Source organism: Bufo bufo, chromosome 3 (genome assembly GCF_905171765.1).
Source record: "Bufo bufo chromosome 3, aBufBuf1.1, whole genome shotgun sequence".
Classification (NCBI taxonomy): Eukaryota; Metazoa; Chordata; class Amphibia; order Anura; family Bufonidae; genus Bufo; species Bufo bufo.
In genome coordinates, this window is record NC_053391.1 from 350,338,580 (window position 1) to 350,352,478 (window position 13,899).

The 13,899-nt window shown below is 45.0% G+C and overlaps 1 protein-coding gene across 3 annotated transcripts in view; it reads right to left on the reverse strand.

Moving 5' to 3' along the window:
- TBC1D32 (TBC1 domain family member 32) overlaps nucleotides 1–13,899 on the reverse strand; it is an 84,233-nt gene that overhangs the window by 48,730 nt on the left and 21,604 nt on the right. For all 3 annotated transcript variants that reach the window (XM_040424454.1, XM_040424455.1, XM_040424453.1), the window contains exons 12-16: nucleotides 10,657–10,753; nucleotides 9,636–9,773; nucleotides 7,573–7,665; nucleotides 3,956–4,098; nucleotides 3,171–3,295 (exon numbers count right to left, since the gene is read on the reverse strand). In XM_040424454.1, coding sequence (XP_040280388.1) covers nucleotides 3,171–3,295; nucleotides 3,956–4,098; nucleotides 7,573–7,665; nucleotides 9,636–9,773; nucleotides 10,657–10,753 — 596 coding nt within the window. The remainder of the gene's footprint in view (nucleotides 1–3,170; nucleotides 3,296–3,955; nucleotides 4,099–7,572; nucleotides 7,666–9,635; nucleotides 9,774–10,656; nucleotides 10,754–13,899) is intronic.

Sequence of the window (13,899 nt, forward strand, 5' to 3'; positions counted from 1 at the left end):
GGGAAGGCTGTCAATCACTGATAGGACCGCCTCCTCCATACAGCTCTCTCTGTATACACAGACATAGAGGGATGGCTGTCAATCACTGATAGGACCGCCTCCTCCATACAGCTCTCTCTGTATACACAGTCATAGAGGGAAGGCTCTCAATCCCTGATAGGACCGCCTCCTCCATACAGCTATCAGTGATTGACAGCCTTCCCTCTATGACTGTGAATACACAGATAGCTGTTAGTCACTGACAGGACTGCCTCCTTGACTTCAAAGCCAAGAATGAGCAGGAATTTAAATGTGTAAATTGCACATTTTACTGAATCTTTTCCCACAAAACTATATTTCAACTATATTTCAATCTGCTCAGCTCCTCCTGCTCTATAACATGCTACCTGCAGCCCAAACATAATGTTCAACATGACAGGTTCCCTTTAAGAAAAATTTCCCTTCTCCTACTAGGGTCAGTTAGTTCCTCAGTTCAGTATTGGACTGATAATTGCTTTATTCCTACTGTTTAGGTGGTAAAAGTTGTCCAACTCCCAAAGATATTTTAATTATGGCTCTGAAAGCGATTAGCATAAAATAGGCAGTGACCTATTCACCAGTGCTCCGTTCCAGCGCCAAGGGTCTTGTCCCTGCTGCGTCCGGAAGTATGACATCCTGCCTGTGGTCATGTGCACCAGGCGGCATGTGACTGCTAATGCCAATGAACAGATACCGTCAGAATGTCACACTTCCAGTCTACAGGAGACCAAGCGTACGAGGGACGGGACCCTTGGTGATGAAACGGAGAATCAGTGAATACGTGTTGTTTTTTTTCTTAGCCTGAGCACTTTCGGGGCCATAAATAAAATCGCTTTGGGGGTTGGATAACCCCTTTCCATTTTATTATTTCAGAAAATAACATTTATGGGAGTGCTGAAGCTGGACCCCACCAGTGCCCTGAATGAATGGGTACTCTCTTTTGACAAGGCTGAAGCTTATCATAATTCATAAGTTCTACACTCTATGCTGAGAATGGAAACCCTGGGAATTTCCAGTGCTTGGAATGGCAAAGAATGCACATTTGGCACAGCCACTGCACCACTGGAATTAACACTTTGCCACCCTGAGATATGGTAATACTGGGAAAAAAAAAAAAAAGAAGTGTTGGCGTTTAGCTTCGAGGTCCTAGCTCCCTACTGATATGGAGAATACCTTTGACCATTTTCACTGCGGTACATACCTGTCCTTGGTAGAACCTGTCTTTTCTCCATAGAAAAGTAATGAGAGCCCTGCTCCATTAGAGGCGATCCTGGCCAAAATATCAGCAAGAAATGTCAATGTGCATCACTGATAGGACCTCCTCCTCCATACAGCTATCTGTGTATACACAGTCATAGAGGGAAGGCTGTCAATCACTGATAGGACCCCCTCCTCCATACAGCTATCTCTGTATACACAGTCATAGAGGGAAGGCTGTCAATCACTGATAGGACCGCCTCCTCCATACAGCTATCTCTGTATACACAGTCATAGAGGGAAGGCTGTCAATCACTGATAGGACCGCCTCCTCCATACAGCTATCTCTGTATACACAGTCATAGAGGGAAGGCTGTCAATCACCGATAGGACCTCCTCCTCCATACAGCTCTCTCTGTATACACAGTCACAGAGGGAAGGCTGTCAGTCACTGATAGGACCTCCTCCTTCATACAGCTATCTCTGCATACACAGACATAGAGGGAAGGCTGTCAATCACTGATAGGATCGCCTCCTTCATACAGCTATCTCTGCATACACAGTCATAGAGGGAAGGCTGTCAATCACTGATAGGACTGCCTCCTCTATACAGCTCTCTCTGTATACACAGTCATAGAGGGAAGGCTGTCAATCACTGATAGGACCTCCTCCTCCATACAGCTCTCTCTGTATACACAGTCATAGAGGGAAGACTGTCAATCACTTATAGGACCGCCTCCTCCATACAGCTCTCTCTGTATACACAGTCATAGAGGGAAGGCTGTCAATCACTGATAGCTGTATGGAGGAGGCGGTCCTATCAGTGATTGACAGCCTTCCCTCTATGACTGTGTATACAGAGATAGCTGTATGGAGGAGGAGGTCCTATCAGTGACTGAGAGCCTTTCTTCTATGACTGTGTATACACAGATAGCTGTATGAAGGAGGCGGTCCTATCAGTGATTGACAGCCTTCCCTCTATGACTGTATACAGAGAGAGCTGTATGGAGGAGGCGGTCCTATCAGTGATTGACAGCCTTCCCTCTATGACTGTGTATGCAGAGATAGCTGTATGAAGGAGGCGATCCTATCAGTGACTGACAGCCTTCCCTCTAGGACTGTGTACACAGAGATAGCTATATGGAGGAGGAGGTCCTATCTCTGTGTACACAGTCCTAGAGGGAAGGCTGTCAGTCACTGATAGGATCGCCTCCTTCATACAGCTATCTCTGCATACACAGTCATAGAGGGAAGGCTGTCAATCACTGATAGGACCGCCTCCTCCATACAGCTCTCTCTGTATACAGTCATAGAGGGAAGGCTGTCAATCACTGATAGGACCGCCTCCTTCATACAGCTATCTGTGTATACACAGTCATAGAAGAAAGGCCCTGCCTGTGGTCATGTGCACCAGGCGGCATGTGACTGCTAATGCCAATGAACAGATACCGTCAGAATGTCACACTTCCAGTCTACAGGAGACCAAGCGTACGAGGGACGGGACCCTTGGTGATGAAACGGAGAATCAGTGAATACGTGTTGTTTTTTTTCTTAGCCTGAGCACTTTCGGGGCCATAAATAAAATCGCTTTGGGGGTTGGATAACCCCTTTCCATTTTATTATTTCAGAAAATAACATTTATGGGAGTGCTGAAGCTGGACCCCACCAGTGCCCTGAATGAATGGGTACTCTCTTTTGACAAGGCTGAAGCTTATCATAATTCATAAGTTCTACACTCTATGCTGAGAATGGAAACCCTGGGAATTTCCAGTGCTTGGAATGGCAAAGAATGCACATTTGGCACAGCCACTGCACCACTGGAATTAACACTTTGCCACCCTGAGATATGGTAATACTGGGAAAAAAAAAAAAAGAAGTGTTGGCGTTTAGCTTCGAGGTCCTAGCTCCCTACTGATATGGAGAATACCTTTGACCATTTTCACTGCGGTACATACCTGTCCTTGGTAGAACCTGTCTTTTCTCCATAGAAAAGTAATGAGAGCCCTGCTCCATTAGAGGCGATCCTGGCCAAAATATCAGCAAGAAATGTCAATGTGCATTCATCACAGTTTTGGTGAACCTGAAAACACAGAAATCATGAAAGACATTACAGGAGCACCAGCCATATAGATTACCTTACGTGCTTCCGTTGTGGTATCACAATGCTGCCCTAATACCCATGATGGAGGGTTAACAGCAAAGGACACAATGCTGCCTCATTCCAGGCTCAGGGCATCTCAACATGCCCAGGTCTACACCAGACAGAGGCAGGAAAATGAGGGGGGGAAATAAGAAAGGGATTGTGTGACCAGGAAATGTACTGATAAAACCAGGCACAATGCCTTGTAGGGCTAACTCAGCTGAATGTAATGATAACTTCCTCTTAGTGATTTGTTGCTTATGGTGGAGAAAAAAAATTACTTTAAATCCATATGTAAATGAGCAGTTATGTGCACTGAGGGCAGACCCAAGCCACTCTGTGCACTCTTGCTCCTCCTCCTTCCTCTCAGGCCCTCCCACTCCTTGATTGACAGAGCCAGGCAAGTGACAATTCAGTAACTTGGCCCTGTCGATCAATGGGGTCCCAACACAGGAACACTTTGTGATCAGCCTATTATCAAGGCATCTAACTATTGTCCAAATAGGAGGACCCCAAATAGCAAAAATGAAAATGCTAAGATAACAGTGTGCCAGTTTCGATCAAGGTTTGTACTGCATTAGAATGATACCCAGCACGGACCTTCTTTGCTTTCAGAAGCTTTCGTATTGGAGACAGCAGGCTCTCTATGACGGCCCCATTGTACAGGCATTCACTGGCACATTCCTTCCGATCACAGAGCATTTTGAGAACTTCCATAGCTAGATGTGCTGGAGCATAGCTTCCTGGAGGTACAAACAGCAATTCATGTTACAGGGGTATTAGAAAAGAATTGTGTCCTGGTGGAGTCAATATACAGTAGAGATCCCACTGCAGAAGAAAAGTTCCTGTGAAAACCATCTTTTTCCCATACTGTGGGAATGGTATGGAGAGGGTCCATGAACTTGGATCCATAATGGTTCCTAAAACAAACACGCAGCAGTCCTTTGAGGAATACAGTACCTGAACCGCTTCTCAAATCTGAAGCCTCAATGAATGGATAGGTGCACTTTACTGAGCTCAGCAGACACTTAGTTGTAGGGATCCACCCATATGGACCATCAGAGATGCCCAAAAAGTTCTGTAATATCTACATGAGAAATGAATTCCCAATCAACCCAAATGTGCTAGCAATACGAGCATGGCGGATTGTGACACCTTATGATTTCTGTGCCCATATGGATGCCTGGATGTATCATTCACATTCAATAAGGGCTAGCCATGCCAAAGACAGGGGAACTCAGATATCTGATAGTGTATAGCCATCTTTCTGCCACAGAACTAGAGACTTATCATCATCTAAATACAGTACCATGTGCCCAATAATTGGTAGCACGTCACAAAAATATATAAAGCAAAATGGCTTTTTTGTTTAGAATTGTTGCCTGTATTATATACCATATTTATCGTCCTATAAGACGCATCAGCCCATAAGACGCACCTACGTTTTAGAGGAGGACAATAGGAAAAAAATATTTTTCATTACACCTCAGGTGAGACCACCAATCAGACCCCCAATGTTAATCAGACCTCAGCTGACAGCCCCAATCAGACCCCCAATGTTAATAAGACCCCAATCAGACCTTAGCTCAGACCCCAATGTAAATGACCACCAATCAGACCTCAGATAAGAGCCCCATGCCTCTCATCAGCCCCATATCAGTCCTTATGCCTCTCATCACTCCCATATCAGCCCCATGCCTCTCATCAGCTCCCATATCAGCTCCTATGCCTATCATCACCCCCATATCAGCCCCATGCCTCTCATCAGCCCCGATGCCTCTCATCAGCAACCATATCAGCTCCTATGCCTCTCATCACCCCCATATCAGCCCCATGCCTCATCAGCCCCTCCCTATGCCTCTCATCACCCCCATATTAGCCCCATGCCTCTCATCAGCCCCCATGCCTCTCATCAGCCCCCATGCCTCTCATCAGCCCCCATGCCTCTCATCAGCCCCCATGCCTCTCATCAGCCCCCATGCTTCTCATCAGCCCCCATGCCTCTCATCAGCCCCCATGCCTCTCATCAGCCCTTATTTCTCTCATCAACCCCCATAATCAGCCCTTATGCCTCATTAGCCCCTATTATCAGCCCTTATGCCTCTCATTAGCCCCCATTATCAGCCCCATTGCCTCATGCCAGATAAAATAAATAAACCACTTACCTCTCCTGCTCCGTACACCGACTCTCCTCACCGCCCGCGCCCGTCTTCTTCCTGCCACAGCTGTGCTGTGAACTGATGCGCACAGCGTGAGGTCACAGACCGTCCTCATGCTGTGCACAGCCGACAGCCAAGGACCAGGAAGCTTCCCGGTCCTCTGGACTAATGAGTGCTTCCATAAAGAAAGCGCTCATTAGTATTCGCCCCATAAGACGCTGGGGCATTTTTTCCCCACTCTCATCAGCCCCCAATATCAGCCCCATGCCTCTCATCAGATCCCATATCAGCTCCTATGCCTCTGATCACCTCTAAATCAGCCCTTATTTCTCACATCAGCCCCCATAATCAGCCCTTATTTCTCTCATCAGCGCCCATAATCAGCCCCCATTATCAGCCCTTATGCCTCTCATTAGCCCCCATGCCTCTCATCCCAATATAAATGACCCCAATCAGACCTCAGATAAGAGCCCCATGCCTCTCATAAGCCCCCACGGCTCTCATCAGCCCCATATCAGCCCCCATGCCTCAAATCAGCCCTTATGCCTCTCATCAGCCCCCATTGCCTCAGATCAGCCCCCATTGCCTCATGCCAGATAAAATAAATAAACCACTTACCTTTCCTGCTCCAGACGCCGCCGCTCCTCACAGCCCGCGCCCGTCCTATTCCTGCCGCAGCCGTGCTGTGAACTGATGCGCACAGCGTGAGGTCACAGAGGGCCCTCACGCTATGCACCGCCGACAGCCGAGGACCAGGAAGCTTCCTGGTCCTAATGAGCGCTTGAATAAAGGAAGCGCTCATTAGTACTCGCCCCATAAGACGATGGCAAAAAATACTGGTAATTGAAAATTAAATACAGAATATTGTCCTTCTGTAGCAGTAGGAGAGAGAACACAAGCGTTCCTTCCCGAAAATCTGCTGCTTGCTGGTGGAGGAGGCCGCTGCTTTTACATGTAGCGATCGCGTCCAGAGATGGGGAGGAGTGATCACTAATGCCATCACTGTTCCCCATACAGACTCGTTGATTCCCGGCAGCAGATTGTGTTTACACAGTACGATCAGGAAACAAGGATTTTTGTGTTCACACAAACGATCCAATTACCTGATGAACGAGCATTTCACTCGTTCATTGGCGGTACATTTACACTGCCAGATCTTGACTAACGAGTGTTATTATGAACGCTTGTTAGCGATGATCTATGCGATTCTCGGCCCATGTAAAGGGTCCTTAACACTGCTGGACAGGAAAGGGTTTATCTGCAAGGTAGTCCTCATTGTCATCTCATTGGTGGAGGACTGGAATGACTCTATTGTTCTCTTAACAGACGAGGACTGGAACATGAACAGTACTGCCAAGCAAGCAATTTACAGTGACGCCAATCAAACCAGGAAAACCCCTGCTGTAACCACACAACTAATATTGTACCAAACAGAGTGAGAAACGTCTCCACCACTCGCTTCATTTCACACGAATTATCTAATCTAGCACATGTCCTTATTCAGGTATGTCAGCATACTGATTTTTTAAATTATATTCAAGTTTTAAATACTGTAAAAACATAGTCTGACTTGAGTGTGGGAGAAACAAAGCCCACAGATAAGCAGTGTATTGTGTAATGTGTGAAGCCCTGATCGATCATATTTCTCTGATAGCATAGGGGCAATTTGGTGCTCTAAGTAAGTCACCACCTTCACTCAAACCTGGTTTGACAGACAGAGTTAAAGGGGTTGTCCTCTTTTTTTATATTGATGACCTTTCCTTAGGATAGGTCATCAATATCTGATCGGTGGGGGTCTGACTCCCAGCACCCCGGCTGATCAGCTGCTTTAAGAGAGCGCATCGCTCGTATGAGCGCTGCCTTCTCTTCACTGTTTACCTGCTCGCCATCCCAACCACAGTGGTGAGCAGGTGTAATTACAGCTCTGCCTTCCCATTCACTTGAAGATTGAAGTGAATAGGACGGCGAAGTTGTAATTACACTGCTCAGTGGTGCAATGTGGACGGCGAGCAGGTGCAAAAAAAATACAAGAACAATAGAAGATGTTCTCATCATTACCTGCATAGGCTCCAAGTGCTCTTTTCTGTCCATTTGGGCAATACAACATAATGTGGGTGAAAAGCACGACCAGGTCACACAGGGACACAGATTCTGAAAGAAGGCATGAAACATAAAAACAAATCACTTCTAACTATTCAGAATCTCCCTTTTTCGAATGAGCGTGATAGAGGGGTTTTCAGCCAGTAGAGGCACTCCTTTAGCATCACTCCTAAATAGTCATAGAATCTCATTTCAAATCCTAAAAATGCCTGATGAAGGGCACTCGTGCCTCTGATAAAGCTACATCCCATGGCAGGTATACATCAGCAATTACAAAGGGGTTCAACTTGACTACGAGAACAACAGGCTGCAATGCCACTACAGATGTAAGAGAGCCAAGCTGGAGTTTATATAATGCTGGGGTTTTCATTGGATTCTCAGTAAGTATGCTGCATCTCTAGGCCAACCTGATATTACATTAATGTGAATGAAATGATCAAACACTTATCAGGCACATATTTTCTGCAGTAGCTTAGATACGGAGGGTGCAGGGACTGCAGTCATAAATGGGCCCTAGTGCCAAAGAGGCCCAAAGACTAGTCTGACATGTATGAGGTCAATAGTAACTTCTGGATGGGGCCAAGATGCACATTTTTCATATGGCCCAAAGGGGATCTACATCTCTGATTGTTTAAAGGGGTTGTCCCACAAAAACATTCTAGATTTTTCAAACCAGCACCTGGATCTAAACACTTTTCTAATTGCATGTAATTAAAAATTTTGTATAGTCACTAAGGGCTCTTTCACACCTGCGTTCTTTTTTTCCGGCATAGAGTTCCGTTGTCGGGGCTCTATGCCGGAAGAATCAGTTTTATCCTAATGCATTCTGAATGGAGAGAAATCCATTCAGGATGCATCAGGATGTCTTCAGTTCCGGAACGGAACGTTTTTTGGCCGGAGAAAATACCGCAGCATGCTGCGCTTTTTGCTCCGGTCAAAAATCCTGAACACTTGCTGCAAGGCCGGATCCGGAATTAATGCCCATTGAAAGGCATTAATCCGGATCCGGCCTTAAGCTAAACATCGTTTCGGCGCATTACCGGATCTGACGTTTAGCTTTTTCTGAATGGTTACCATGGCTCCCAGGACACTAAAGTCCTGTTTGCCATGGTAAAGTGTAGTGGGGAGTGGGGGAGCAGTATACTTACCGTCCGTGCGGCTCCCAGGGCGCTTCAGAGTGACGTCAGGGTGCCCCACGCGCATGGGTGACGTGATCCCATGGACACGTCATCCATGCGCATGGGGCGCTCTGACGTCATTCTGGAACGCCCCGGGAGCCGCACGGACTGTAAGTATACTGCTCCCCCGCTCCCCACTACTACTATGGCAGCCAGGACTTTAATAGCGTCCTGGCTGCCATAGTAACACTGAACGCATTTTGAAGACGGATCCATCTTCAAATGCTTTCAGTTCACTTGCGTTGTTACGGATCCGGCGGGCACCTCCGGCAAATGGAGTGCACGACGGATCCGGACAACGCAAGTGTGAAAGAGCCCTTAGCTATTCCATAAAATGTATCGGTATAGCGCCACCTGCTGTTTTCCCTTTTTCTAGATTCTCTGTCCAGCTCACTGAGGTTCATATACATGCTCAGATTCACCAGCTGCAGCAGAAAGCACACGCCCCCTAAGCTGCCAGCTTGAAATAAATCTAGCAGAGCAATTGCACCAATGAATGGGCAGATTTCTGGATCCATGTGAGGTACAGGGCTGGTTCTACCTTTGTTAGAAACAGATTGTCATGTGCTATATGATGTCTGATTTTAATTTTTTTACATCACGCATGGGATAACCCCTTATGGAAATATGGCTACGTAATTTGGCTCCATGTGTGTATGCCAACACCTTTACCCATGTCTGAAACGTTGTACTACCACTAGTTACCAGCTACAACGTGTAGGTAGGAAATGTATTTTTAAGAATTAAGATGATGTACAAGTAACAATTCGATACGTGACGCATCTATGTGAAATAATATCATATTCATACATCATTTTGAATCATATTTTAATTCCTGGTTACCTTTGCGGTTTTTCAGTTTTATAGGGAACAGTTTTCTGCCATGCTTATAGATCAGTAGCCTTCCGAGAACATTTAGTGAATGGACAAAGTACAAATACTGCAGCTCTTTCCTTGAGTAGAAAGTCTTCTGTTTAGCACCTGGAAGCAAACACAAAACATATGGCATGTTTTTTACATTTGCTACTCTCCACAATCACTCATCCCCTTATAATATAGATGTTACAGATGTAAATGCAGCTTTCACCTCCACTCATGATCAGGCATTTATCAGGAACAAAGGTATCTTCCTGATAACTGCCTGCCCAATCATTCCATGTAAAGGGGCCTTAAAGGCTACGTACACCTTTGGGGGCAATGTTTTTATTGCATTGTACTCATTTTAAGCTAAAAATCATTTTTCCAATTGGTCTTTATTAAAATATGGAGCCCTTTTCTCTGTAGAGAGCAGAGATGCTCTAGAAGCAGCCTCCGGATTTTTCGTCTTTTCCATCAGTTGAGCAGCTGACGGACTCCTTATCTCTGCTCTCTGACATTATAAACACTCATTATTGCTCAGTTCTTATCTTCCTGATAAGAATGTGGCTTAAATAAGTGTTTACGACCTCTCAGTAGTTTAAAGATGAGGTTTATTAGATGACTAGCACAAAGTGAAAATACCGCTCACACAGTTAACCCTTTTTGACAGAACGGCTCAATATTTTTAATAAAGGCCAATTGAAAATATGATTTTTAGCCAAAAATTTGTGAAATGCAATAATAAACAAAAACTGCCTCCAAAGGTGTACACAGCCTTTACTACTTTCTAATCAGTACCCCCAGTGTCAAACTGTGGAGGAACACAAGCTATTGACAAGATTAATGGTGATGCCCAGTTGTCAATTTGTCCATACATTTCCAGGAAGAATAATAGAGGAGCAGCAGAAATATCCAACATGTGATGAGTCTATTTACTAATGAGTGCAAAGAAGAAACAAAACATATTATACATAAAAGCTTCTTCACAGGTCAATATTATACTCACCAGGATATGGCTGGGAGGATGCTGCTTTAGTGTTTTCATCAGTTCCCGACTGCGAGGACTCATAATAACAGAAGCACTGTTCAATCGCTGCAATTATCTGGAAGACAGCACAACTGCAGTGTTCAGAACTGTCCTCTTGGAGTCTGTCTGTAAAGGTTCTCATTCATACAGGTCAAGTATATCAGTAGTAATAAGACAGAGCAGCTGGGCTTGTATTTAGTTCTTGAAAACTATCGAAACAACTTCAAGAAAAAAATACAAGTCCAGTTGCTCTGACTAAGGGTCCATTCACACGTCCGTAAGTGTTTTGCGGATCCGCAAACTGCGGATCCGCAAAACACAGACACCTGCAATGTGCGATCCGCAATTTGCGGATCCGCACATCACAGACACTATGATAGAAAATGCCTTTTCTGGTCCGCAATTGCGGACAAGAATAGGACATGTTCTATTTTTTCCAGGAACGAAATTGCGGATCCCGAAAAAACGGATCCCGAAAAAACGGATGCGGATCCTGAAAATGCGGATGCGGATCCTGAAAATGTGGATTTGCATCCGTTCCAGCCCCATTGGAAGTGAATGGGTCCGCAAATTGCGGAACGAATGCGGACCCAAATTACGGATGTGTGAATGGACCCTAAGGGTACTTTCACACTAGCGTTTTTCTTTTCCGGCACTGAGTTCCGTCCTAGGGGCTCTATACCGGAAAATAACTGATCAGTTTTATCCCTATGCATTCTGAATGGAGAGAAATCCATTCAGGATGCATCAGGATGTCATCAGTTCAGTCATTGAACGGTGTTTTGGACGGAAGAAATACCGCAGCATGCTGCGGTATAATCTCCGTCCAAAATTCCGCATCAGTTGCCGGAATGCCGTATCCGGCATTAAATTTACATTGAAATCTATTAGTGCCGGATCCGGCATGAAAAATACTGCAATGCCGGATCCGTCCTTCCGGTCTGCGCATGCGCAGACAGGTAAAGATGTGAAAAAAATATATAATGGATCCGTTTCTCCAGATGACATCCGGAGAGATGGATTCGTTCTTGCAATGCATTTGTGAGTCTTGTCAGTCTACAGTCTACAAATGCTGTCCGTTTGCATACAGATTGCCGGATCCAGCAGGCAGTTCCGGCGAAGGAACTGCTTGCCGGATCACTCTGCCGCAAGTGTGAAAGTAGCCTCATTACTACTGTTATCCTTGACTCATAACAGAAGCCCTTTCATTCAGTATACAGTGGTGCTTGAAAGTTTGAGAATTTTCTATATTTTGGCATAAATCTGACCTAAAACTACATCAGATTTTCACACAAGTCCTAAAAGTAGATAAGGATAACTAAATCAAACAAATGAGTCAAAAATATTTGACTTGGTCATTTATTTATTGAGGAACATGCTCCAATATCACATGTCTGTGAGTGGCAAAAGTTTGTCATCCTTTGCCTTCAGTATCTGGTGTTACAGCAATGTCTGCAACTAAACATTTCTGATAATTGTTTATCATTTTAGCCCATTTCTCTATACAAAACAGCATCCAATCTTATGTTGGTGGGTTTTCTCCCATGAACTGCTTGCTTCAGGTCCTTACACAATATTTCTATTGGATGAAGTTCTGGACTTTGACTTTCCAAAACGTTAACTGCATTCTTCTTTAACCAATCTTTGGTAGAACGACTTAAAGGGAACCTGTCACCTCTACTATGCTCCCCTCACTGAGCATTTCTTAATGTACATTGTGTTACCCTAAACATATAAATGACACTTTTAATTTCATTTGCAGACGAATTCAATAAGTATTATGCATTTTTGTACTTCCTGCCTTTTATGCAAATTAACATAAAAGAGTCATATCTTACTTGTGTGACCAGAGAAGAGTCATATTTTCAAGCTCTGACTCATCTCAGGTTAATTTGCATATGTATCAAATCGTTGTTTTTTTTTACACAATAAAAGCACACAGAGCTATGGGGACTGGGTATTGCGGATGTGCTAGCGGCCATCTAGCAACCCATGTCCTCAGCTCTATCCCCAAAATCCAGATGACAGGTTCCCTTTAACTAACTGCTTAGGCTCCTTGTCTTCCTGCATGAAGCACGTTCTCTTGAGATTCAGCTCACGGACAGATGTCTTGACATTTTCCTTTAGAATTTGCTGGAATAATTGAGAATTAATTGTTCCATCAATGATGGCAAGCCGTCCTGGTCCAGATGCAGCAAAACAGGCTCAAAACATGATACTACCACCACTGTTTTACACAGATGGACTAAGGTTTTTATGCTGATATGCAGTGTTTCCGTTTTCAAACATAACACTTCTATTTTGGTCTCAACCGTCCACAAAATATTGTTCCAATAGCCTCCTGGCTTGCCCAGATGATCTTTAGCAAACTGCAAATGGGCAGCAATGTTGTTTTTGGAAAGCAGTGGCTTTTTCCTCACAATCCTACCATGCACATCATTGTTGTTACACATCTTGTTCTTGTCACAATCTTTGTTGGTTGACAACTCTTGTGGAGAGTAATAATTGTCTTGTATTTCCTCCATTTGTGCACAATCTGTCTGACTGGACTGGTGAAGTCCAAACTCTATAGAGATGATTTTACAACCTTTTCCAGCCTGATGAGCATCAACAACGCTTCTTCTGAGATCCTCAGAAATCCTCTTTGTTTGTGCCATAACACACTTCCACAAACATGTGTTGATAGTAAAGTTGTTGCGGGTATCGAAATATCAATACCCAATCGATACTTTTGTCCCGTATCGATACGATACCGGAATTTGCCATTTATCGATACTAGGCTGCCCTACTGCGCAGCCTAGCATCAGAGAACATGAGCGCGCTGCTGTCAGCGTGGTCATGTTCCCTCAGCAGCACAGGGGAGAAGGAGTCACTCTCTTCCTCCCCCCGGTGCCGCTGCTGCCAATAAGAAGAGAGATGGGAGGAGGAGGTGCAGGCGCATTGCGCCACCAATGATGGTAGAGGACCTTTCATGGGTCCAAACATTGTAAACTAACTATCAGGATATGTAGAGCGGCGCCCAGGAATATCACTGAACTTACTATTATTCCTGGGCACCGCTCCGTTCGCCCGCTGTGGCCCCCGGTATATTCTCCCGCTCTGTATGCTAATGGGCGTTCCTTCTCCCTGGCTGTAGCGCTGTCCAATCAAAGCGCAGAGCGTCACAGCCAGGGAGAAAAAAAATGAAAAAAAATCACCTTCTCCCTGTCTGTGACGCTCTTC